The 25,742-nt window shown below is 40.0% G+C and overlaps 1 protein-coding gene across 7 annotated transcripts in view; it reads right to left on the minus strand.

Annotated features, from left to right (window-relative positions):
• NFX1 (nuclear transcription factor, X-box binding 1) overlaps positions 1-25,742 on the minus strand; it is an 81,487-nt gene that overhangs the window by 32,003 nt on the left and 23,742 nt on the right. For 5 of the 7 annotated variants that reach the window (XR_006608920.1, XM_013062917.2, XM_013062915.2 and 2 more), the window contains exons 5-11: positions 23,993-24,098; positions 21,938-22,009; positions 19,444-19,583; positions 11,495-11,594; positions 11,194-11,411; positions 5,585-5,682; positions 1,835-1,907 (exon numbers count right to left, since the gene is read on the minus strand). Coding sequence is in view for 6 of the 7 variants with exons in the window: in XM_013062917.2 (XP_012918371.1) it covers positions 1,835-1,907; positions 5,585-5,682; positions 11,194-11,411; positions 11,495-11,594; positions 19,444-19,583; positions 21,938-22,009; positions 23,993-24,098 (807 nt within the window). In the remaining variant the exon portion in view is untranslated. The remainder of the gene's footprint in view (positions 1-1,834; positions 1,908-5,584; positions 5,683-11,193; positions 11,412-11,494; positions 11,595-19,443; positions 19,584-21,937; positions 22,010-23,992; positions 24,099-25,742) is intronic. The other 2 variants (XM_013062916.2, XM_004765337.3) reach the window with 1 other exon arrangement.

Genomic DNA, 25,742 nt, shown 5'->3' on the forward strand with positions numbered 1-25,742 from the left:
AAAAACCCAAGGTGAAAACAGCATGTTTAGTATAAACCTAAGTTTAGAGGAAAAAACAAAACTAATGGGTCTGTGTATACATCTAAATGAATAGAGAAGGGGCACCTGGATGGGCACTTAGGGTTAAGGTTAAGTAGGTTAACTTAACCCACTTAAGGTTAAGTTAACCTGGGATCAAGCCCTGCATCGGGCTCTCTGTTTGGCAGGGGGCCTGCTTCCCTTCCTCTCTCTCTGCCTGCCTCTCTGCCAACCTGTGATCTCTGTCAAATAAATAAATAAAATCTTAAAAAAAAAAAAAGAATAGAGAAAAAGATCTAGACCCATACCCAAGAAACCAGTAACTTTTTCATCAGGGAAGTGAAACTAGGAGGGGAAAATTGGGTTAGGGTATATTTTCACTTTTTACTTTATATTGTTTTTGCTTTTTTACTTTAAAAGTGTATTAGTGTTATTTTTTCAAATTATGTCTTTAATAACCAGAATTTTGATTGTGGGCTTAAGGCGGGTATTTCTAGTCCCCTCCCAAATAGCCACTCCCCGCCTCCTTAAGGCTAATAGAGCCTTAATTTTGTTCAGAAATTGGGTGCCCATGTGCTCCTCAGTTCAAGGTTGACTGTAGAATAGTCTATCTACCCTGTTAATTCCATTTCCCTTGTTAATATCTGGTTTAGGCAGGAACATGTGATACAGAATATACTAAGAGCCTCTCAGGACTGTTTTCCTTGCTGGTAAGAAGGAAGGGAAGCTTGGGGCACCTGGGTGGCTCAATTACACATCAGACTCTTGATTTTGGCTCCAGTCATGATCTCAGGGTTGTGAGATCAAGCCTCAAGTTGAGCTCTGTAGTCAGTGGGGAGCCAGCTTAAGATTCTCTTTTCCCACCTCACTTGCTCTCTTTTGGGGGGAAAAAACGAAGAAAGGGAAGCTTAAGAATCTCTTTCCTTTAGATATTTTTGGGTAAGATATGTGGATTTGCTGTAGCTAACTTACACCCATGAGGAGAAAACCAAAAAAATCAGAGGCTGACTTTCTGTCCTGGAATCATGAGGCTGGAACTACCCAAGCCTGGACTTGTTCTGCCTCCATACTTCCTATTATGTGAAATAGTAAACTCCCTTACTGCTGATGTTACTTTTCCCTGGGTTTTCAGTACCTGCAAACAAAAGCATCTTAACGCAATACAGCCTTCTTCCTGGCCAGAATAACAGCTTTTATTTTGTACACATTTAACTTCCATCACTTTTCCAAGAAGGTTTTCAGGTGGCTTAAACAAAAGACTATGAGATGGTTAGCAAAGGACAGAATCATAATAGTATGGAATGTCAGATCAAGGACAGAGGAAGAAAGAAAATGGTAGTCCTCAAGGCTAAGAAGGCTGCTGGCTGAGTATCTGTTCCAGGTATGCAACAGTCATATCAAGCCTTATGGGAATCAAACATCAGAGTTAGTGTGTAAGAAGTTTACTGTATTAGGTATTATTCACCTTCACCCCTACTACCATTTTATTATGAAAATTTTCAAACATAAAAAGAAGTTGAAACAACTTTACAGTGACTATCCACATGCCCATTACTGAGATTCTATCACTACTTTTTCACGTATCTACCATTCTATTTATCTTAATATTTGATGCATTTCAAAAGTCAGCTGCAGATATGAGTACACTTACCCTCCCCTAATTTTAGCATTTCATTAACTAGAATTCAATTTATGATTTTTACTTTTCTTTTGAGGTAAAAGTTATATACAATGAAATGCACAAATCTTAAGTGTACCTTTACTAAGCTATGACAAATACATAACCCAAACCCCTTTCAAGATAGAGAACAATTACTTTTATCCCAGAATGTTTCCTCTTGTCCCTTCCCAATCATACCTTCACTTTTGAGACTGGTACATGGAAGCTCCTATGGAAAAAGGAAAAAAAGGTAATAGTAACTCCTTTAGGAATAAATGAAACGACACAACTATAGTATAGTGCTAAATGTAGCATGTATATACTAAATATCCTGTACTTCCCTGGAAGTCACTTATTGACTATCTGTCTGGAACTAGGTTAGCTCAGTCTCTGTATTAATATGCTTTACTCACAACAGGGCTCCAGGTTTACTGACACTTCATAATATAATTGTACAATCTTTGTGGTCTGGCCTCCTACTAATTTAAAGTAGACAAGGAATTATAAAATCTGAATGGAAAGAGTGGCTGCTAAAGGTATACAAAGCAAAGAAAAATAATTGCATGGCAAGGGTAGACAGAAAAAGCCATAAAAAGCAGAAAATGTGACAATATGTAATAATGTAGTACTAGAAGCAAATAGCTCAACACACTTGAGAACAGCCCCTGACATTGCTGAAATGTAGCAAAGAAGAATACAGTAGTCGTCCAGTATTCAAAATATTAATAAAGTAATTATACATGAACGACCCCAAAGATCACACGTAACTTGCTGAGGCACGATCCCAAGTAACAGGTGTGGAGAGGCAGCTGTGTGGGAGCAAGCCAGTCATCTGGGGGACAGGGAGCCTGGCTGCCTACCATCTACAGCTGAATTTCTCTTTGATGTTACTCACAGGTTGCTATGTACTCAGAAACTAGCAAAATGATAAAAATATGCTTTCTTAGTGAAAATGACCCTGAAAAAAGAGGCAGCTGCTAGAGTTGAAAAGAGAGGTAAAAAAGGTCTAAGAAATGGAAGATTCTGGCTAGAAAGATGTTTTAGATAAATTCGTTGGCTAGGTTGGATGATAAAAAAAAGTTCCCCATATGTTTTCCAGAATCCTGAGTAGCCTCATGTAAATTGCTTGAGTGAATGTTCCAGTTAATGCAAACACTGGATTATAGAGTAGAAATGACATGCCAGAGTGGTATCTATAATTGCAGGGAAAGGCAGAGCTCCTATAGATTCTTAAAATCAGAATGAATTACCAACAAAAACTTAAATACAGTACTTTTTGTTAAGAGCTAGTAAGATGTAGCATACATTTTTCAAAGACCCCCACCAAAGTGATTAAAAGAAAACCACCACCGAAGCTTTAAGAAGTAAGTTTTATTTATCTAGAGAACTCACTTCCAGGGGCTGAAGGTGGCCTAGTCAGTTAAGCGTCTGCCCTTGTTTGGCTCGGATCATGATCTCAGGGTCCTGGGCAAGAGCCCTGGAGTTGAGTTCCCTGCTCAGTGGGGATCCTGCTTCACCCTCTCCCTCCGTCTCTCCCCTACCCATGCCTTCTCTCGCTCTTTCTCTCTCAAATAAATAAAATCTTAGTTTAAAAAAAAGGAAAAAAGAAAACTTACTTCTAATAGAAAAGCCCATTCCATTACAAAAGACATTTCATGAAAAATTTGGCTAAACAACATGGTGATGATCAACAGTTTCAAAGAGATTTTTCACTTTGTCAAAATGTTTCAACAGAATTCATACTGATAGTGAGTGGCTCCAGCAATTTTAGAATAAAACTTATTTGCAAAAGTTCTATTTACATGGGGCGCCTGGGTGGCTCAGTAGGTTAAAGCCTCTGCCTTCGGCTCAGGTCATCATCCCAGGGTCATAGGATCGAGCCCCGAATCGGGCTCTCTGCTCAGCAGGGAGCCTGCTTCCCTGCCTACTTTTGATCTGTCAAATAAATAAATCTTTAAAAAAAAATTCCATTTACACACAGCTTTTCATGAGTATACTCACTGCCATGGGATCCACTATTAGAGGGAGTGAGGAAGGACAGTGAATCAGAAGCAAAAAAGCAGAGAAATGAGATTGCAGGGGAGAAAGAAGCAAAATGACCGTACCCATTGCTAGCTCACACACTCCAACCCTGCCTGTACCTCTTGGTCACAAAGAGCACCTCTGCGCATTACTAAAATTGTGATTACTACATCACTGTACTTCACAGTCTTCAAGGCGCTGTAGCTGACATTCAAAATATCTCTAATGCCCCATGTACTCTGCAGTTTCTTTCAGAAAAGAAACACACGGGGTGCCTGGGTGGCTCAGTCAATTAAGCTTCTGCCTCTGGCTCAGTCATGATCCCAGGGTCCTGGGATTGAGCCTCATATGGGCTCCCTGCTCAGCAGGGAGCCTGCTTCTCCCTCTCCAGCTCCCCTGTGCTTGTGTTCCCTCTCTCACTATCTGTCATAAATAAATCTTTATTAAAAAAAAAAGAAATGCACACAACTTTTGCCACATGTAAACCACGTTATTTTTACATTTTTATTCTAAAGCTTACCTAATAAGCTAGCTCCCAGTTTATGGATTATATTCTCAGAATCATTTGCAAGTCAGCAGCTACCCAGACCTTGGGCTTGGTAGCAGTGACTATGCACTGAAAGTGAGTCAGAAATGACAGACTTATACTTGGTATGTTCTCCAAGTTAGATTACCCAAAGACTTCCACAGCAAGGCTCCTGCCTTTGGTTACAAGCAAAGGAATCGTAAAAATGGTAAGATGTCCCTTTTCTAACCAAGGGGCCAATAAAAACTGCCCTGGGCATTAAGTAGAAATTGACAAAACAGTTGTATAGTTAAGAATTAACCTTCCTCAAAGGATGGCCGGCCTTTGCCATTGGCTTCAGGGAGGTAATCTCTAAACCCTTGGAATATCATGCCTGACAGAGGAGTGGCACTGTTTGCCTGAAGCCTTGGGTCATCACACAGTGTAACATAATTTAGGGTACAGGCTGGCTATACTGAAAAATCTTAAGGTGGGGAATGGCTACACCACAAAGACCAATGATGTACTTCAGGGTAGGACTTTGGGTCACACAGTGACTGTAGACCTCTGGTGACACTGAAGATTGATACCAGCCACATGGGCAGTCAACCATGTGTACACAATGCAGCCTAAGTAAAAACTGCACACCCAGCCTCGGGTGACCTTTCCTGGTTGGCAAAACTCCATGCATATTATTACCAACTGATGTTGAGAAAGTAACATTGTTCCAACTCCACAGGGAGAGGACAATTAAAAGCTTCATACTTGCTATTTCTTGGACTCTGCCCTGCATGTTTCTTCCTTTGGGTGATTATTAATCTGTAACCTTCTCCCATAATAAACTGTAAGCATGATTATAACAGCTTTCAATGAATTCTGCTGAGTCCTTTTAGTGAATTATCAAACCCTGAGAGTGGTCTTGTGGACACTGGACTTGCAGTTAGTATCAGAATTTAGGGTGGTCTTGTGGACTATTCTAATTCAGCAGTTGTCTAAACTCTTGCAGTGGGTATTATAAATGAGGGTGATCTTGTGGACTGTGTTCTCTCCAACTTCTTAGTTATTTAGCTAACTTCTTGTAGTAGTGCTTTTGCTCTATACCAGCATCTAGCATTATCACCACTTGTATTTGGTAGAGCTATCTGTATGCTTGCTTAGCCCCATTACTGGTCTCTGAGCCTGGAATGCTACTTCCCTCTACCCCCAATACCTACCCTACAACTGGCCCCTGGTTGCTGTCAGCATATACTGGCTGGACTGAATGAATCATACATAGTATGATAGGAATAAAACATTATGATGTTATATTGATTCCTCCCATCCCATCATCACTAATTTAAAAGGTATGGGTGGTAACTCTAACATTGTTTATGATTTACCTTTGTTCTGAAAGAGCATCTGCAGGAAATAACTGATGTACGAGAGCATGGTCCACAGTCTCCTTCATGGCAGAGTTTTTCGCAGGTATGAATGAAATCTTTAAAAAAATGAAAAGACCTAGGAATGAACACTGCAAGTACTCATTTTCAGACTCTCAAGTTCACTAGCCACATTAGTCTTCTAATTCTATGCCCTGCAACTCCAGAATCAGAGTTGAGGGAAGAAGAATGTGTTCGATGCCTTTTCCCTTATCTTTCCTTCATCTGGCAGGCTGGGCCTTTTACAGCAAAGGCAGTGCTCAGAATTAGTCACTGGAATAAAAAGCATAATGCTTTGCCTAAGTCCAAAATCAGTTCTGACTTTCTTTAGGCCTCAAGCCTCAAGACTAGACTTGAGAATATCCTTAAAATTAGAGCCATGGATAACTTTACTGAAGTACTCTTGACTCTGAAAATCTGGGGATCATAAACAATCAGAAACCATGATCCATAACCTCACTGACTCCAGCTCTGCGACTATCTGATGGTAAGAGGCCCACCATTCATTCTGCTAAATTAGGTTTAGGACAAATCCTGTTTCAAGGACCCCTTGGGGATCAGACACAGTCTCTATGGCTGCTATTTAAATGTGTTTCTTTCCATCCTTTTATTTTTCGGCCTAGTTTTATTTTTAACTCTAAAGTCAGTTTTCAAAGATACCACATAGTAGGATCTTGTGCTTTTAAAAACATTTTTGGTTGGATAGCCTCTGCTTTTTAGTAGTTTAATCCATTGACACTAATGTTATTATTGACACAGTTGGATTATATCTGCCATTTAACTTTTACTTTTCTGTACGCCACATGTCGTTTTTGTTACTCTAATCCTCCTTTACTGCTTTCTTTGGCATTAAGTTAATATTTTCTAATATAACATTTTTTCTCCTTTAATGGTATTTTTCACTATTTTAAAGGTTTTTTTTTTAGATTTTTTAAAATTATTTTTATTAACATATAATGTATTATTTGCCCCAGGGGTACAGGTCTGTGAATCATCAGGCTTACACAATTCACAGCACTCACCATAGCACATACCCTTCCCAATATCCATAACCCAACCGTCTCTCCCTAACTCCCCCACCCTCCAGGAACCCTCAGTTTGTTTTGTGAGATTAAGAGTCTCTTACAGTTTGTCTCCCTCCCGATCCCATCTTGTTTCGTTTTTTCCTTCCCTACCCCTCAAACCCCCGCCCTGCCTCTCAATTTCCTCATATCAGAGAGATCATATGATAACTTTCTCTGATTGATGGGGGTGCCTGGGTGGCTCAGTGGGTTATGCCTCTGCCTTCAGCTCAAGTCATGGTCTCAGGGTCCTGGGATGGAGCCCCGAGTTGGGCTCTCTGCTTAGCAGGGAGCCTGCTTCCCCCTCTCTCTCTGCCTGCCTCTCTGCCTACTTGTGATCTCTGTCAAATAAATAAATAAATAAACCTTTAAAAAAAAAATCGTCTTTCTCTGATTGACTTATTTCGCTCAGCCTAATACCCTCTAGTTCCATCCACGTCATTGCAAATGGCAAGATATCATTTCTTTTGATGGCTGCAGAGTATTCCAATGTGTGTGTGTGTGTATGTATGTATAGCTTCTTTATCCATTAATCTGTTGATAGACATCGAGGTTCTCTCCATAGTTTGGCTATTGTGGATGCTGCTGCTATAAACATTTGGATGCACGTGCCCCTTCGGATCACTACATTTGTATCTTTAGAGTAAATACCCAAGAGTGGGATTGCTGGGTTGTAGGGTAGCTCTATTTTCAACTTTTTGAGGAACCTCCATGCTGTTTTCCAGACTGGCTGCACCAGCTTGGATTCCCACCAACAGTGCAGGAGGTTTCTAGGGGGATTATTTTATGAATAGTTGTTCTAGGGCTTACCATACACATCTTATCAGAATCTATTTCAGATTTATACAAATTAATTCCAGTGAGATATAGGAGACTTCTGCCTAGGTAGCTCTATTCTCGCTTCTTTTATGCTTTATTATTGTATATGTCTACATGTTATAAACCCACAAATACATTTAGATTACTTTCTATAATTTCTATTAAAGCTAAGAAAAGGAAAACAAGCATATATTCATTGTTTGTTGTATTGATCATCTTATCTACCATTTCTGGCTTTCTTCATTTGTTCCTACTGATCTGAGGTACCACCTGGTTCTACTTCCTTCCTCCAGTGCAGTAAGTGTGGTCCCATCCACACCCTTTGTGCTCTTACTGTCAAATATATTTCCACATCTTATAAGCCTAACAATATAATTATACATTATCTTATACAACTGCTTCTTAAGTCAGTTGCAAAGAGAATATGCATTTACACTGTCCTTTAAAATTACAAAATTACTGTTACTTTTTGATTTTTCATACAAATTTAAATCTGGGTTTATTTGCTTTTATCCTGAAGAACTTCCTTTAGTATTTATTATGAAGTGATCTACTAGCAATAAATTCTCTGCTTTTATTTTCATTTTTGCAAGACAGTTCTGGACAGAAGCTTCCCGGCTGGCAGTTCCCCGCGCACCCCTTCCTCCAGCATTTGAATAGTTCATTCCAGTGTCTTCTTATTGTGATGTAGTATTCTCCACTGATTCTGATGAGAAGTCTGCTGTAATCTTACAGGGGGTTCTCTTGTATGTGAGGAATCCTATTTCTCTTGCTTTCAAGATTTTCTCCTTGTCCTTGGCTTTCAGCTTTTTACTTATGTCTAGGTGTGAATCTCTTGGAATTTATCTTATTAGGTAAGTTGAGCTTCTTGGATACAGAGATTAATGGTTTTCAATAAACTTGAAAAGTTTTCAGTTATTCCAATACTTCTTTTGCTTTCTACCATTGTGATTTTCCCCTATACATATGCTTACGGGCTTAAAAGTGCACTGCATTTGTATGAGGTGCCATTCACTTTTCTTCATTCTATTTTCTCTCTGTTGGGCATAAATTGCTCAGTGCTCTGATCCAATGAAGTGTGGGTAGGGGTAGTCTTTGAGTCAAGTCTGCGAAGTTTGTTCTGACCTCAGAAGGGCTCCTCTTAGCTATCTTATCTATCCCTGGTTCTTTCTGCTGAACTAGCTGGCTTACATTTTAGCTTACTGCCCTTAAATAAAAAGAGGTATTATTTTTTAAAAGTCCTTAAGGTCTCAACTTCTCCACAGTGTTTCAAATCAAGGTCCATTCCTTTGGGGGACTACTTTGTAGACTTTTAGAAAAAGTCTCAGTCACTTACTCTTGGTGCCGAGTGGGACAGTAGCCTCTGGTTTTCTTGACTTGTTTTCCCAGCGTGGAACATCTGCTCTAAAAAGTGAGCTGTGCTGAAGATGACTGGGGCCCCAACAGTCTAGCCTGTTGTGACTGGGGTAAGAACTGACTTATGGGTAGGGCTGTATGGAAAGGAGCCCCCGACCTCTCAGCTGTGCTTACCAGAAATTTAGCCTCTTCAACTTAGAGTTAGAGGGGATGAAAAATGCTGGCAGTTTGCTCTTCCCAGTGAGATATGGTAACCCTGGACTGGGAGCTTAGGGGTAGAGGCAGCCTCATCTTCCTGGCACACCTATCCTGAGTAGAGCTTTTGTTAAGTTGAGCTCGGGGAGGAAGGAAGGAAGTGGACTATGACTTAAACGACACTGACTCTTGCTGTTCTTACTGAATTTTAGATTTTCTTTAATAAATACTTCTTCATTTGATGTACGCTCATAGGACAATTTCCAGAAACTTTAAATGACTGCTTTGTAATAACTTTTCCTAGCTTTGCCTGTTTTGCTGGGGAGTGCGTCCATGTAGCTCATGTTCCCATCCTGAAAGCAAAACTCTCCCTAGTGTCTTGTATTAAAGTGATCTGTCTAGGATAGAAATTCCTATTGAGTGATCTACTAAAAGATCTCTGCAAGCTTTCTACAGATAAACCAGATCTGAATAAACTTGACATTCATTGTTTTCACTAGCCATAGGCTTATCTTTGAGCTTCTTAATCCAACTCAGCCTAATTCCTTACAAATTTTCCATGATTAAAAACTTGCTGAGGTACAGTGGTTAACCTCAAACCCCTTCATCTGGTCTTGTCCCACCTCTGGGCCTGTTTATACAGACAATTACTATCTTTCTCTTGGTCAAGTCCCCATGCACTACCAATTTACATTTCCTCTTTCTCTCATTGCCAACATATCTTAGCCCCACAGTGGGATTTCTGGTCATCATATATGAAATCATTACAAAACTGACCCATGAGCTTTCTGAAAAGGGAAGACCCTTACCATCCTTGATTTTGAAGCCATTTGATCTCCATTTTACAGAGATTATCTGAAGATACATTTTTATAGTAGGCAGAGAGAACCAACACACAACTGATTTTCCCAATGCAGTAAAAATATGTATTAAAATATAAGAAAAGAGCATTTATCCTCTATACTTAATTTTAAAATCACACTGAAAAAAAATAATTAGGGCGTACCTACCAGTTTTTGCTGTTTCTGGAAAAAGTACGAAATCCCTCTTTTCAATAAACATGGAAACCAAACCTAAAGATTTTAGCTTTGCTAATTAGTTATAGGAACACCTCTCTTATATAAACTCCATTACCCATGTCCATTTTACACAGCCTTTGAACACTCACCCAAGAGAGAAGGTGCCAAGTCATTGTAAAAATATACAGGTATATTCCCCAAGGACTGCTTCAGAAGGTCTCAGAATTCAGACTATTATTTTAAGGCTAATTCCAACAAACTTTTTTTGGTTTCTATATCCAAGTAATCAGAAGCCACAAGTCAGAAAAAAGGGAGAGTCACTAATGGTAGGCACACAGACATACTAAAAGCAATGACAGGAAAATAAACAACCAAAAACTTTACCTAGTAGATAAAGCAATTCAAAAGGCACATTGGTGTAGGGAAATTGCCTGAGAAACCTCAGCAGGCCCTAAGGGCATCACTGTACCCAGTAACTGAGGTTCAGGAAAATGATTACTCTGGGTCAATAAGGAAGAAAGAAATTATCTTCAGTGATCTCTGTTTAAAGAAAATGTAATTTGTAGAAAACCACTCTTCCAAAATGATGTTCAGGAGGTCTTTTCCCCCAACTAGATGAGAAACTTACCTATAGAGGAAGTATTTCTTGAGTACTCCAAATGGCTAAAGTTTTATTGTACTTATTAGCATTTTAATTCTTAAATATCTCACCCACAGTAATTTAACATGTTCTTATTATATGAAAATGCCTTTAAACACTCACCGACCCCTGGATTGGTAAAAGGATATGTGGTGTTCATACTATGGCAGGCTACTAAGAGAAATTATAACCCACCCACCCCTACCCCACCCTGCCACCCCACATGGGATAGTATCTCACAACTGTCCTGAGTTAGTAATAAAATACCCGAAGCAGAAGGAGAGCTCACTTGGGCATATTTGAGCTCTTACAAGTATACTTTGAGGAAGAAAGGAAAAATGCACACACAAATTTGATCATTAATATTTTCAAAAGCCTCTGATATTATAACTGAAATTTAACACTATTCTGCTTATATAGTCACTGCTGCCAAACATTTCCATTCACATTGTTAAAAACAGCTTTATGCCTATTGGTTACCTAGGGAACCACATGGCAGAGGCTTGCCACACACTTTTCCACATGAAGGGACAGGATCCATGCAAGTTTTCCGACCACTACTTCCAAGTTCTAGCAATTGGCTGAGAGGAGTTTGGCCACAAGGGCAACATCGCACCAGCTGGGGGAGCCGTGGGCATGGCTGGCAGGGCTGAGGGTGGCACACTTGAGAACATGTATGGTTCCCACATTTCAAGTCCCTGTTAAGAAAAACAACAGACTATTATATAACTGTTGCATAAAACATGGCTCTATTCTATCTGAGAAAAACATAAAACCTTACTTGCCACATATCTTTAAACAGCCAAAGTCGCCAAATCCATCAGACTTTCCTACATCTGTTCCACATAACACATCTCGGGAAGTGCTGCCACAGTAGCATACTTGAGGACACAATTTCAAAAACAAAGGTTAGTAAACTGTATGGGTTCTTAAAATATTCCAAACAATCTATAAGAACCTAGCACAAAATGCTATTCATTCGTGTTGATCAGACCTGATGCAGAAACAAGTGTGGCTTCTACAGCAGCTCTAAGGACCAGCTAAGAGGCTTTATCATAGGAAGAAGTAAAAAAGGCCTTGTAAGTCTGTTGGTATCCCCTAGTGCCTCTGCAGCACATCCCCAAAACATCATTAAAGTGAAGCAACCTTCTAAATTAAGAGACTATCTGGCTCATAAGGCCATGGCTGAGAACCATCCACCCTCAGGCTCCCTGGGGTCCTCTGGTTACAGGAAATGGAAGCTAAGCTGGGGACAGTCGTGGAGTGAGTGGAGTGAGGACTGGATCCCCACAATCTTCACTCCAACCCAAGCAGCACAGATTTAGTACTTTATATATTGGGGTACATTTAAAATGCTCAGAAAAGCTTTCTGTTGCTAAAAAGGAGTAAGAAAAATCAGCGTAATATAAAATCCTTAATAATCTGTATTCTACTACCATTGAATTTGAAGTAATCATGTTTGAGTATTCACACTGAGTAGAAAGCTTTTATTTGCTAGATAAAGAAAAGACTTTTATTTGCTAGATAAAGAACCCCATCCAACATCTATAGATCGTCCTGTGGGTTCAAGAAATAATGAGTTCCTTTCTTTCTTTTTTTTTTTTTAGTTCCTTTATTTCTTAATGTTAGCAAGAAATATGTGTTATATTTAAGGAGTTAGGTTTCTGATGTATTAATATGTAACAAGGTGTGATAATTAATTTTCATCAATTTATATAGTTTTTTCTAAGTGTCATTCACATTTTCAATTGATAATAAAAAATTTATCTTGTTAAAAATCAATCTGTGCAAATATAGTTGGCCCACATAATAGATGCAAACCAAAAGAGTAGAAACTAATTGAAATCTTGCAGACTTAATGATGCTCTTCCTCTTTCTCAGTGTAACTTAGATATCTACTTGGACAGAAAATCAGTATCAAAATAAATGACATCTTAAAATCACATATTAGTAAAAAATAAAATAGAATACTTCTAACTTCAAACATTAGAAATGTTTATAAGTAAAACACTGTTGTGAACAGACCAAAAACTTTCAATAAGACACGAGAAGCAGGAAAGTCTCAAATCAATAAAGACCTAGATGCTTTAAAATCCACATTCCATCTTCCAGTAAGTACATTTGCAATTTTATCTCCTGTCCTGAAACTGATTCATTCATTCAATAAAGATTTACTGAGTGAATACAGATGTAGGAAATACAACGGATATTTATGGTATCAACAAACCGGTAAATAAATCTTAGTAACTGGGAATTTCTGCAAGGAGGCTTTTCTTTGTTAAGTTTCTGCTCAGACAGAAGAAAAGCACTTTTTTTTTTGGCGGGGGGTATGAGCAGACAGCTGTGAACAAAAGAATTGAGGGTCAGAAATAAACCCACACCCAGGGGTGCCTGGGTGGCTCAGTGGGTTAAGCCTCTGCCTTCAGCTCAAGTCATGATCCCAGGGTCCTGGGATCAAGCCCTGCACTGGGCTCTCTGCTCAGCAGGGACCCTGCTTCCCCACGCCCCCCGCCTGCCTCTCTGCCTACCTGTGATCTCTGTCTGTCAAATAAATAAATAAAATCTTAAAAAAAAAAAAAAAAAAGAAAGAAACCCACACCCATATGGTCATTAATCTATGACAAAGGAGGCAAGAATATACAATGGGGAAAAGAGTCTTTTCAGTAAATGGTGCTAGAAAAATTTAACAGCTATAGGTAAAAGAATGAAACTAGACCATTTTCTTACACCATACACAAAAATATCCTCAGAATGAATTAAAGGCATATATGAGAGACATGAAACCATTAAACTCCTAAAAGTAAACATAGGCAATAATCTTTTGGCCATTCCCCTTAGCAACATATTTATGGATATGTCTCCCCAGGCAAGGGAAATAAAAGCAAACATAAACCATTGGGACTACACCAAAATAAGAAGCTCTTACACAGCAAAGGAAACCATCACCAAAACAAAAAGGCTACCTAATAAATAGGAAAAGATATCTGAAAATGAGATGTCTATGAGGGGTTAATATCCAAAATATATAAAGAACTTATGTACTTCAACACCAAAAACACAATCCAATTAAAAATGGGTCAGAAGCCATACACATTGCTGACAGATACACAACATCATTCATCATCAGGGAAATGTAAATCAAAACCACAATATCACCTCATGCCAGTTAGAATGCCTAGTATCAGAAAGGTTAGGATGGGGTACCTGGGTGGCTCAGCCTGTTGGGCGTCTGTCTTCTGGTCAGGTCATGATCCTGGGATTGAGCCCCACATTGGCTCCCTGCTCATGGGGAGCTTTGCTTCTCCTTCTCCTCCCCGCTCATGCTTTCTCTCTGGCTATTTCTCCCTCCCCCGCCCTCTCTAAAATAAATAAAGAAATAAAATCTTGAAAGGAAAAAAAAAAAAGAAGATAAGGACTAACAAGTGTTGGTGAGAATATGGAGAAAAAGGAACCCTTGTACACCGCTGGTGGGAATATAAATTGGTACAACTACTGTGGAAAACTGTATGGAGGTTCCTCAAAAAATTAAAAGCAGAAATACCATGATCGAGCAATTCTACAACTAGGTCTTTACCCAAAGAAAAGAAAAACACTAATTCCAAAGATACATGCACCCTAAGCTTGTTGCAGCATTATTTACAACAGCCAAGATATGGAAACAACTCAAGAGTCCAAACAGATGAATGGGCTCCCTGGTCAGTGGGGAGTTGTCTACTCTCTCTGACCCTCCCCCCATCACATCCTCTCTCTCTCAAATAAATAAATAAAATTCTTAAAAAAAAAAAAAGAAAGAAAGAAAGAAAAAATAATGACACCTTGCCATTTGTAACTATATGGATAGACCTAGAGGGTATTGTGCTAAGTGAAGTAAGTCTGACAGAGAAAGGCAAATACCGTATGATTTCACTTTTATGTGGAATTGAAAGAACAAAACAAATTAATCAACAAGCAAGCAAAAAACAAACAGACTCTTATTAAATACAGAGGACAAACTGGTGGATGCCACAGGGGAAGGGGGTAGGGGGATGGATGAACCAGGTGAAGGGGATTAAAAGGTACAAATTTCCAGTTAAAAATAAGTCATGGAGATGAAAAGGACAGCACAGAGAATATAGTCAATAATACTACTACAATAACAATATATGGTGACAGTCTATACTTACTGTGGTGAGCACTCAGTAATGTATAGAGTTGTCAAATCAATATGCTATACACCTCAAACTAATGTAATGCTTTTAATTCAGCTCAGTAAAATAGAAAAAATAATCAAGGATCAGAAAATTGTGACAATAAAACCAAAATTGAGCCCCTGATCAATCAGGAAATAACCTGGGTACAACATTAAACCCTGTTATGTATGCCAAGGCACAAGAGACAGCAATATGAGCTGGTGACAGAAGAGTTGGTTGGTCACTGCTGGTTGAAGATTATTAGAGAATCAAAGGCAGTCTGGAAGAAGGTCTCTGCTGCCAGCTTTAGCCTATTCAGCATTTCTGTCAACAAATGAATGAACCCCTGGGAGGAATGCTTATTAAATCTCTAGATAAGGCTGAAAGGGATCCAAGAAGAATTACAAATGAAGATAAATAAGTATACTTGTGGCCCTAATAACAGTCTCCCAGATATTTACTGCAGACAAAAAAAAAGTTTTCAACTGGGTTTGAAAAATCACCTACACAAAAACAGAAAAGGCAGAGACTGGGATCCATACAAATTCGTACAAAAAAGACCTGGGTGAGTTAGCTGAGAAAAAGCACAATATACATCAAGAGCTAAATATGGGGGCACCTGGGTGGCTCAGTGGGTTAAGCCTCTGCCTTCAGCTCAGGTCATGATCTCAGGGTCCTGAGATGAAGCCCAACATTGGGCTCTTTGCTCAGCGGGAAGCCTGCTTCCCTCTCTCTCTGCCTGCCTCTCTGCCTACTTGTGATCTCCTCTCTGTCAAATAAATAAATAAAATCTTTAAAAAAAAAAGTGCTAAATATGGTCCACAAAGGGACTCTCCCACACCATAGTCTATACTGGTAAGACCAAATAGACAGTATATACTTCACTCCTGCTTTATCTCAAATGGATCTGGGGTAGCATATAAGGATATATGAAATATAACAAAGGAATATAAATTTAAAGATGTGAAAAGTAGAACAATGGCAGAGATATAGAGTAAATTATGGCTAAAAAAAGTATACCACAAAGACAAACATTAGGTCTGTTACCCAGGGTTCCCAAGATAAAAAAATAAATCATCTTTGAGGAAGAACAACTAGTTTTGGAACTAAGGCCAGACAGGAATTTCTCCCAAGAGGACCCATAAAGAGGACAGTTAAGTAATATACAGCACAGTTCCTCACATGAAATCCTCATAGTACACAACATAAAACATTTCATAGAGCTGTTAATTATTTTAACTGCCAACATAGATCAACAGCATCACACCAAAGTAAAATTTAGTAAAATAAAACTCTACAGGGTACCAATACATGGTAGCCCACGATCCCTGCAGATCAGGGGCTATTGTAAAAACAGAAGAATCACAGAGTATGTGTTTCTTTGTGGCTCACTTCTCTCACACAGCATTACGTTTTAGAGATTCACCCACTTCATAGCATGTATCAATATTACATTCCTTTTCATGGCTGAATAATAATCTGCCTTATGGTTACATTTGTTTATCCATTCATCAGGTGAAAGACATTTTTTTGGTCCTGTTTTAAGATTTTATTTATTTGAAAGAGTGACAGAGATAATGAGAGAAGAGCATGAGCACAGAGGGAGAGGGAGAAGCAGACTCCCTGCTGAATAGGGACCTGACATCGGGCTCAATACCAGAACCCCAGGGGTCATGACCTGACCCAAAGGCAGAAACTTCACCCATGGAGCCACCCAGGCGCCCCAGGTGATAGACATCTGAATTGTTTCCACATTTTGATTATGATGAACAGTACTGCTATACACATGCATTTATTTACAAGTTTTGTACGGATGCATACTCTCCCCTTTTGGTTATATGACTAGGAGTAGAAATGCTGGGTCATATGGTAAAATTCTACACTGAACCTTTTAAGAAACTACCAGACTGTTTTCTAAAGTGGTTATACTATATTATCCTATTGTGGTTTTAATTTACATTTCCTTAGTATTTAAAGGTTTTAAGCAACTTTCACATGTCTATTAGTTATATGTATATATACATATATAACATATATATATATATATATATATTTAAAAATTTTACTTATTTCACAGAGAGACAGAGAGCACGAGCTGGGGGAAGGGTACAGAGAGAGGGAGACACAGACTCCCCGCTGAGCAGGGAGCCCAGTGTGGGTCTCAATCCTAGGACCCCGAGATCATGACCTGAGCTGAAGGCAGACGCTTAACTGACTGAGCCCCCAAGGCGCCCCTATATGTTTTCTTTTGAGACGTTTCTGTTCAAGTCTTTGTTCATTGTTTAAGTTGTTCCTATTTTTTTTTGTTGTTTCATAGTAATAATTCAAATATTCTGGATAAAATCTGCAAGTGATCTGTTCATTTTGTTAATGGTATCTTTTTTTTTTTTTAAAGATTTTATTTATTTGTTTGACAGAGAGAAATCACAAGTAGGCAGAGAGGCAGGCAGAGAGAGAGAGAAGGAAGCAGGCTCCCTGCTGAGCAGAGAGCCCGATGCGGGACTCAATCCCAGGACCCTGAGATCATGACCTGAGCCGAAGGCAGCGGCTTAACCCACTGAGCCACCCAGGTACCCCAATGGTATCTTTTGATGAATAGAAATTTTAAATTTTGATTAAAGCTCAATGTATCGGGATCCCTGGTTGACTCAGTCATTAAGCATCTGCCTTCAGCTCAGGTCATCATCCCAGGGTCCTGGGATCAAGCATCACATCAGGCTCCTTGCTCAGCAGAAAGCCTGCTTCTCCCTCTCCCACTCTCTGCTTATTTTCCCTCTTTTGCTCTCTCCGTCAAATAAAATTAAAAAAAAAAAAAAAAAAAGTTCAATGTACCAGTATTTTTCTTTTATGGTTAGTATTTTTGTTGCTCTGTCCAAGAAATCTTTACCTAACACATGTGAAAATATTCTCTTATAGTTTATTCTGGAAGCTTTGTGTTTCTGGGTTTTTACATTTCAGTCTGTGATCCACATAGAATTCATTTTTGTGTAAAGTATAAGACAGAGGTTGAGGGCTTTTTTCTGTTTGTTTTTAGTTATTTAATTGACAGAGAGAGAGAGACAGTGAGAGAGGGAACATAAGCAGGGGGAGTGGGAAAGGGAGAAACAGGCTTCCCGCCAAGCAGGGAGCCCGATGTGGGGCTTGATCCTAGTACCCTGGAATCGTGACATGATCTGAGCTGAAGGCAGATGCTTAAAGACTTAACCACCTAGGTGCCCCAAGACATTTGTTTTTTCTTATGTATACATCCAGTTGTTCTACAACATCTGTAAAAAGACTCTCCTTTTCCCACTGAATAACACTGTGGTTGAAAATCAACTGATTATACATATGTGGGTCTATTTCTGGACTTTATTTTCTTACATTTATCTAGTGAGATAACAATAACACCAATAACTGCACTGTCATGATTACTGTAACTTTTTAAGTCTTGAAATCAGACAGTTTAAGTCTTTCAACTTCATTCTTTCTCAAGATTTTTTTGGCCTTTCTAGATCCTTTTTTCTTCTTTTTTTTAAAGTAGGCTTCGTGCCCACTATGGAGACTAACACAGGCTCTCTCTCAACCCTGAGATCAAGACCTGAGCTGAGATCAACACTAGGGGTGCCTGGGTGGCTCAGTCATTAAGCATCTACCTTTGGCTTAAGTCATGAACTCAGGTTCCTGGGACTGAGCTCCACACTGGGCTCCCTGCTAGGTGGATAGCCTGCTTCTCCCTCACCCACTCCCCGTGCTTGTGTTCCCTCTCTTGCTGTCAAATAAATAAAATCTTAAAAACAAAAAAGAGTCAAACACTAAACCAACTGAGCTACCCAGGCACCCCTCTAGATCCTTTTAAAGAAGTTTCTCTTTAAAATAATTTTCCAAACACTTACTTTTATTTTTAGTTTTTTAGATTTTTTTTTTTTTAAAGATTTTATTTATTTATTTGACAGAGATCACAAATAGGCAGAGAGGCAAGGCAGAGAGAGAGGAGGAAGCAGGCTAACTGAGGAGCAGAGAGCCCGATGTGGGCACTCCTGGGATCATGACCTAAGCTGAAGGCAGAGGCTTTAACTCATTGAGCCAGCCAGGCGCCCCTATTTTTATTTTTTAAAGATTTTATTTATTTGACAGAGAGAGAGATCACAAGGAGGCAGAGCAGCAGGCAGAGAGAGAGAGAGGGAAACAGGCTCCCTGCTGAGCAGAGAGCTTGATCTGGGGCTCGATCCCAGGACCCTGGGACCATGACCTGAGCTGAAGGCAGAGGCTTAACCCTCTGAGCCACCCAGGCACCTCCCCCAAACATTTACTTTTAAACAGCATTTCAAAATCTACTGTCCAAATTCCATAGGACAAAGGCCTATATTGGTATTATGAAACTAAACACTGAACTTAAACAATACAACTCAACACTGAAACCATCTAAGCATTAATGTATCTTACTTTTCTCTACCCAGGGTATAGTGCTACTAGAGGCCTTGTAACTATAGGCTTGAGGTCAATCTATGTCATCAAGAAAACTATAAATAAGGTTCTAGAAAATACACAAATATTGCTGGCTAGTGTGCCCACCACTTACCCTGGTTCAATATGATCCGACAAGGCTGGCATTGACCCCCATGGCACAGCTCAGCACAGTGATGCTGACCACAATTCAAAAGATTCTCACATGGATTGGAACAGTGGACTGAGGCAGCCTGACCACAGCGAACTGTGTGCCTGGAAAGAAAACAGATGTATAGACAGTGTTGGTCTGATGCTGGACAAGTTTTCACTGGATAGCTAAACTAACAATGAAGCCCAAAGTTTACCTCCCAAAACTATGAAACCTTTCTCTTGACCCCATTTCCCTCACTTTTCTCTTTACCTCCTTTAATCTTTATTTCCTTTATTTCCTTAATAACTCTTCTCCCCTCCACTCTTTTTTCTCCTGCTTTGCTTTCCTTATTTCCCATCCTGACTTTCTCTCTCCCTATATTCTGACCAGTGAAGAAGTGAAGTTCCTCTCTGTAGATTTCTTCACTGAGTTCCCATCAAGTAGCATACAGGAGGGGAAAGAGCCGGGAGCTCCCACAGTATCTTATAGATGGAAGTAGGAAAGCTGGGGGCGGGGTGGAGTGGTGAAGGGTTAGTTTTTTTTTTTTTTTTTTTTAAAGATTTTTATTTATTCGATAGACAGATCACAAGTAGGCAGAGAGGCAGGCAGAGAGAGAGGGGAAGCAGGCTCCCTGCAGAGCAGAGAACCCGATGTGGGGCTCGATCCCAGGACCCTGAGATCATGACCTGAGCCGAAGGCAGCGGCTTAACCCACTGAGCCACCCAGGCGCCCCGGTGAAGGGTTAGTTTTAATGTATACACTTAGACTGGAAGTACAACGGCAATCTCCTGGGATTTGGTACTCCAGCATTTTGTGTAGTTATAATACTTAAGAACTATACTGTATATGACTTTGATTCAGGATGGGAAAATCATTCTGGCTTTGTTCGAATAAGCATCCTAATTTAATTTTGCTGACTTATTGGCTAGAGAAGGTTTTTGGACAACTATCATCAGGTTTCTCTCCAAGGTAGTGGTTTAGAGCTTGGAGTCTATTCTCCTATAAGAAGAGTTTTATTCTATCCCCTACTTTCATCTCAACTATGTATTTTGTTTTAAAAAGTCATTGTTACATACACAGATGATGTTTCCAGTGCTTAGCATCATGGCTAACATCAACCCCTGGAGGTGTACACTATTACTTCTATTCTGTGATTTAAAAAATGAGGCTTGGGTGCCTGGGTGGCTCCATGGGTTGAGCATCTGCCTTCGGCTCAGGTCATGATCTTGGAGTCCTGGGGTCGAGCCCCACACTGGGCTCTCTGCTCAGTGGAGAGCCTGCTTCTCCCTCTCTATCTGTCTGTCTCTCTGCCTACTTGTGATTTTTCTCTCTCTCTGTCAAATAAATAAATATAATCTTAAAAAAAAAAAAAGAAAGAAAGAAAAATGAGGCTCAATGAGACCAAGCAACTTGCCGAGGTCAACAGCTAATTAGTGGCACAGCCCAGATACAACCTGGTCTTTCTGACTCAGAGCCCTTACATGTGATTCTCAGGCCACACTACTATCCTTTTAAGTTCAGACAAATGTGATTCACTGATAATTGGCTGAATCCCATTTTGTCTTGTGGTTCAGAAATCATATGGGTCTTACTGGGCCTCAGAAAATTCCATAACTATCAGTGATCCTTGCCCTGATGATGGAGAACTTGTATTATAACAAAAAGAGGATGGGCTCTGGGGTTACTTATTTGTTCATTTAACAATATTCATAGAAAACCTTGTTGGTGCCAGATATAATACTAGGTATAAGTAAATGGTCCCTGTCTCCTGAACCTTAATAGGTCTGGGTTTATTGTTTTATTATTATTTTTAAAGATTTTACTTATTTATTTGAGATAGAGAGGTCACAAGTAAACAGAGAGGCAGGCAGATCGAGAGCGGGAAGCAGGCTCCCTGCTGAGCAGAGAGCCTGATGCGGGCCTCGATCCCAGGACCCCAAGATCATGACCTGAGCCAAAGGCAGAGGCTTAACCCACAGAGCCACCCAGGCGCCCAACAGGTCTGGGTTTAATCCTGATTCTTTCATCCACAGACAAGTTGAGAAAAAAGTCCCTGACATGTTGGCATTCAACTAAAATGGGTAATCTCACTATGCAAATAACTTCTTAATCACTTATAAGACTGCAAAGGACTAGGGCAGCAGAGCAAACTAATATTTACAAAAAAGTACTATTTAAGAGTGCGTAGGTGGCTCAGATGGTTGGGCATCTGTCTTCCGCTTGGGTTGTGATCTCCAGGTCTTGGGACTGAGTCCCATGTCAGGTTCCCAGTTCAGTGGGGAGTCTGCTTCTTCCTATCCCTCTGCCTCTCCACATTTGTGCTCTCTCTCTCAAATGAATAAATAAAATCTTAAAAAAAAAGTACTATTTATGCCTACCACTTATTTATATCTTCCTACTAATTCTTACTTTAGAAATTCACACATAAATCATCAATTTAAAAACTGAAGTCTTTAGAGAGCAGTTCTAACTTTACCTGGTTCGTCCACATTCGCATGTTTTAGTCATAAAGGCAGGGCAGGGTGGGCAAGGTCCAGGATGGCAGAGACTAAAAGAGAAAGGCTTAGATTAGTAAATCATACTCATGTATCCAAACCTGAACAAAGTTGCTCCTACTGGGTCTTATTGGGAATGTGCCAACAAATAAACCTACCATGAATGTTTTAGTATTTTCCTAAAGTTGATTAAGCTATTTAAATGGAAATATCAGGGGCACCTGGGTGGCTCAGTGGATTAAAACTTCTGCCTTTGGCTCAGGTCATGATCTCAGGGTCCTGGGATCAAGCCCCACATCGGGCTCTCTCCTCCTTGGGGAGCCTACTTCTTCCCTCTCTCTTTGCCTGCCTCTCTGCCTACTGGTGATCTCTGTCTGTCAAATAAATAAATAAATAAATCTTTAAAGAAAATAATAAATAAAATAAATGGAAATATCAACAATGCTTTCATATAGGAAGAATTGGTGGAATTGTCATCTTAGAATATTTAACCAGGGGGTGCCTGGGTGGCTCAATGGGTTAAGCCTCTGCCTTCAGCTCAGGTCATGATCTCAGGGTCCTGGGATTGAGGCCCGCATTGGGCTCTCTGCTCAGTGGTGAGCCTGCTTCCCCCTCTGGCCTTGGCCTGCCTCTCTGCCTACTTGTGATCTCTGTCAAATAAATAAATAAAATCTTAAAAAAAAAGAATATTTAACCAGAAAAATACAGCCCAAGTCAAAATACTGGTTTTATTTGGTTCTGACATTCAAAGATGACATTTCCAAATATGGTCTTAGCTCATTTAGTGAGACATTTTAGGGCCTCCTTTCCCTTCAGACATGGTGTTGACCACCTAATCTGCATAACTTTAGACATTCTCTGGTAGTCATGACAAGAGGCCATTTCTGCAAAAGAGTTCAGAAAGAGGGCTCATGCACAGGGATAATTTATTATTGAATCTACCTAAAATGCCAACTGAAGGAAGGAAAAGTTTAAACAGATGAGTCCCTGGGTTTTAAGGAAGGACCCATGGAAGGAGTAAAAGAGCAGGCAGCAGGCCAGGCTGTGTAACCCTGTCTGGGCAGCTCTCCTATCACAGGCAATTCCCTAGCACCTCCCCCCACATCCTGACCCACAAGGCCTCTGGCCAAACATTTACCCCTGCTCTGAGCAGCAGAAGCACCAAGGTAACACTCTGATGTCTGTTTTACTTTTAGATTTGGGTAATAAAAACAAGTTACAATTACTTGACCATTTACCATATGCCAGATTCTATACCAAGCCTCTTAGATGCATTAAATTAATATTCATAGAACTCTGTAAGTACTGATGCTCATATCATTATTATTTTACAGATGCAGAAAGTGAGGCTTAGAGAAGTTAAGTAACTAGCCCAAGGTCACACAACTGTTAAGTGACTTGACCCCAGGAGTTAAACATTGGTTTAACCCTACCACAATTGCCTTTTCACAGACAGAAGTCTGTCTTATTCCCTCTTTTGAACCTGGATATCACTGGAGGATATTTATTCTTAAAAGCCAGCAGTATAGTGTCATGGAAATCCCATTTCTACCATGTCCTAGCACTATGACTTTGGGCAAGATACTTGGCCTTTCTGAGCTTCATTGGTAAAATGGAGATGATAAATATTTATACATAACCAGGGTGTTGTAAGGATTCAATGAGTTAACTTTTTTTTTTTGAAAGATTTTATTTATTTATTTGACAGACAGAGATCACTAGTAGGCAGAGAAGCACGCAGAGAAAGAGGAGGAAGCAGCCTCTGTTGAGCAGAGAGCCCGATGCGGGGCTCGATCCCAGGATCCCGGGATCATGACCTGAGCTGAAGGCAGAGGCTTGACCCACTGAGCCACCCAGGCGCCCCTCAATGAGTTAACTCTTGCAGAGTACCTGGCCCAGTGTTAAGTGTTCAGTAAATGGTACCATACCGCCCTTCACCCCATCCTGCTACACACTAACCAAAAGATAAAGGTACTCAGAGCCATGAGCAAAGTGTGTCTACCAGGAATCCCCAGCGGTCTAGTGTTCCAACTTACAGGTTACAGGAATGCGGGCAGTCCTGGCCAGGCTGTTTCTTTCTACAAACCTCACCACAACTATGTGGAATTTCATTTCTGCTCCATTCAGGATTCTTCACCTTGCCTAAAACATATCAGATCAGAGAGTCAATGGTATAAACTTCAACTGCATCTTAGACTTTAATAAACAACACAATACAGCTAGACAACGTGAACTTTAGTGTGGTTTTCATTAGTGTGACAAACATATCACCCCACATCCTAAAATAAAAAGATGACTGTAATGCTACTCATCAAAAGCTTCACTGAAAACAAAAAAACAAAAATCAAAAGCTTCACTGAGTATGATAAATCCTAAATTCTGGATTACCTGGAAAAGAGAAATAAGTCATTTTTACTTTGACTAACTTTGACTAACAGATATATTTAATCTAAAACAAAAAACCCCACAACTTTTGTAAATGGACCCGTGAACAGATATGGGAACATCTGCCATAAGGATTTGAGAGAAGTAGTAAGGTCGGGGGAGAAGAACGAAGAAAGAAGGGAAGAGAACAATGGGGTGGGAGACGGGGCAGCACTAAGAGATGGAAAGGACAAAAATCTCCCACACAGTAGGAATTTGCCAAATCTAAAGCTATGAAGTAGGCATAAAAGGGCTATAATTTTATAATTAGTGTGTATCTGGAAATCTTTAGTGACTTCTATGAACTTAGCACAGAGGCAGGAAGTGTAAAACTGAGGCACGGGACTCCTCCATGCCCTTGAGGAACTCATCTTTACTTGGGCAATTTACATCCAAATGATGGCCAGTCCCCAATGTTTGGCCTCTGCTGCTCTATCTTGTTTCTTTCAGAAGCTTTATTCATGTTGAGAGGTTTGTTATTCCTAAAGGCCTATGAGTCCCAAATCTACATTTTTTTCTTTTTCCTCCCCCCACCCTCACCAAATTTACACTTTCTGCACTGCCCTGAATCCTCAGTTCCGGCCCTCTCTGTCCAAACATCTGCTGAACATCTCTGTGTGAGGTGTCACAGTCACCCCAAACTGTCTACATTTATAGTCAAAGTTAGTATCCTCTCTCTGAAGCCCCTCCTTCTTCAGTGTTCCCTATTTCTGTCAGCAATACCATCACTGTTAGAGTCACAGACTTAAAAACTAGAGTCATTCCCAACTCCTCTTTTTCTTTCCATAATCTACTTAATCACCAAATTTTCTTAGTTTCCCTACACAGTGTATCTCACACCTTGCTACTTTTACTCTTGTCTATTTGCCAGACTCATCTCCAGTCTATTAGAAAAACTTCCCTGCAGGGTGCCTGGGTTGCTCAGTGGGTTAATAAGCCTCTGCCTTCGGCTCAGGTCATGATCTCAGGGTCCTGGGACTGAGTCCCGCATCGGGCTCTCTGCTCAGCAGGGATCCCGCTTCCCTCTCTCTCTCTGCCTACTTGTGAACTCTGTCTGTCAAGTAAATTAGTAAAATCTTAAAAAAAAAAAAAAGAAAAAGAAAAACTTCCCTGCTTCTGTGCTTTCTTGCTTTAATACAGTGCCCTGGTTTCTCCCGACCATCTTTCAATGGCTCCATCTTTTTTCCCTGACTCTAAATGATGTTTTGTTTTTCTTATTTCTGCCAGGGTTCTGTATTAGACTCTTTTCACTCCTTTCCCTTCTATCCACTACTCTCAACAACTATCATTCCTAAGTCCTCATCTCTCTTTAAATATTCCTAACTCCCAGGGAACCTGGGTGGCACAGTCAGTTAAGTGTCT

Source organism: Mustela putorius, unplaced genomic scaffold, assembly GCF_011764305.1.
Source record: "Mustela putorius furo isolate JIRA1106 unplaced genomic scaffold, ASM1176430v1.1 tig00001584_pilon_pilon_pilon, whole genome shotgun sequence".
Taxonomy (NCBI): Eukaryota; Metazoa; Chordata; class Mammalia; order Carnivora; family Mustelidae; genus Mustela; species Mustela putorius.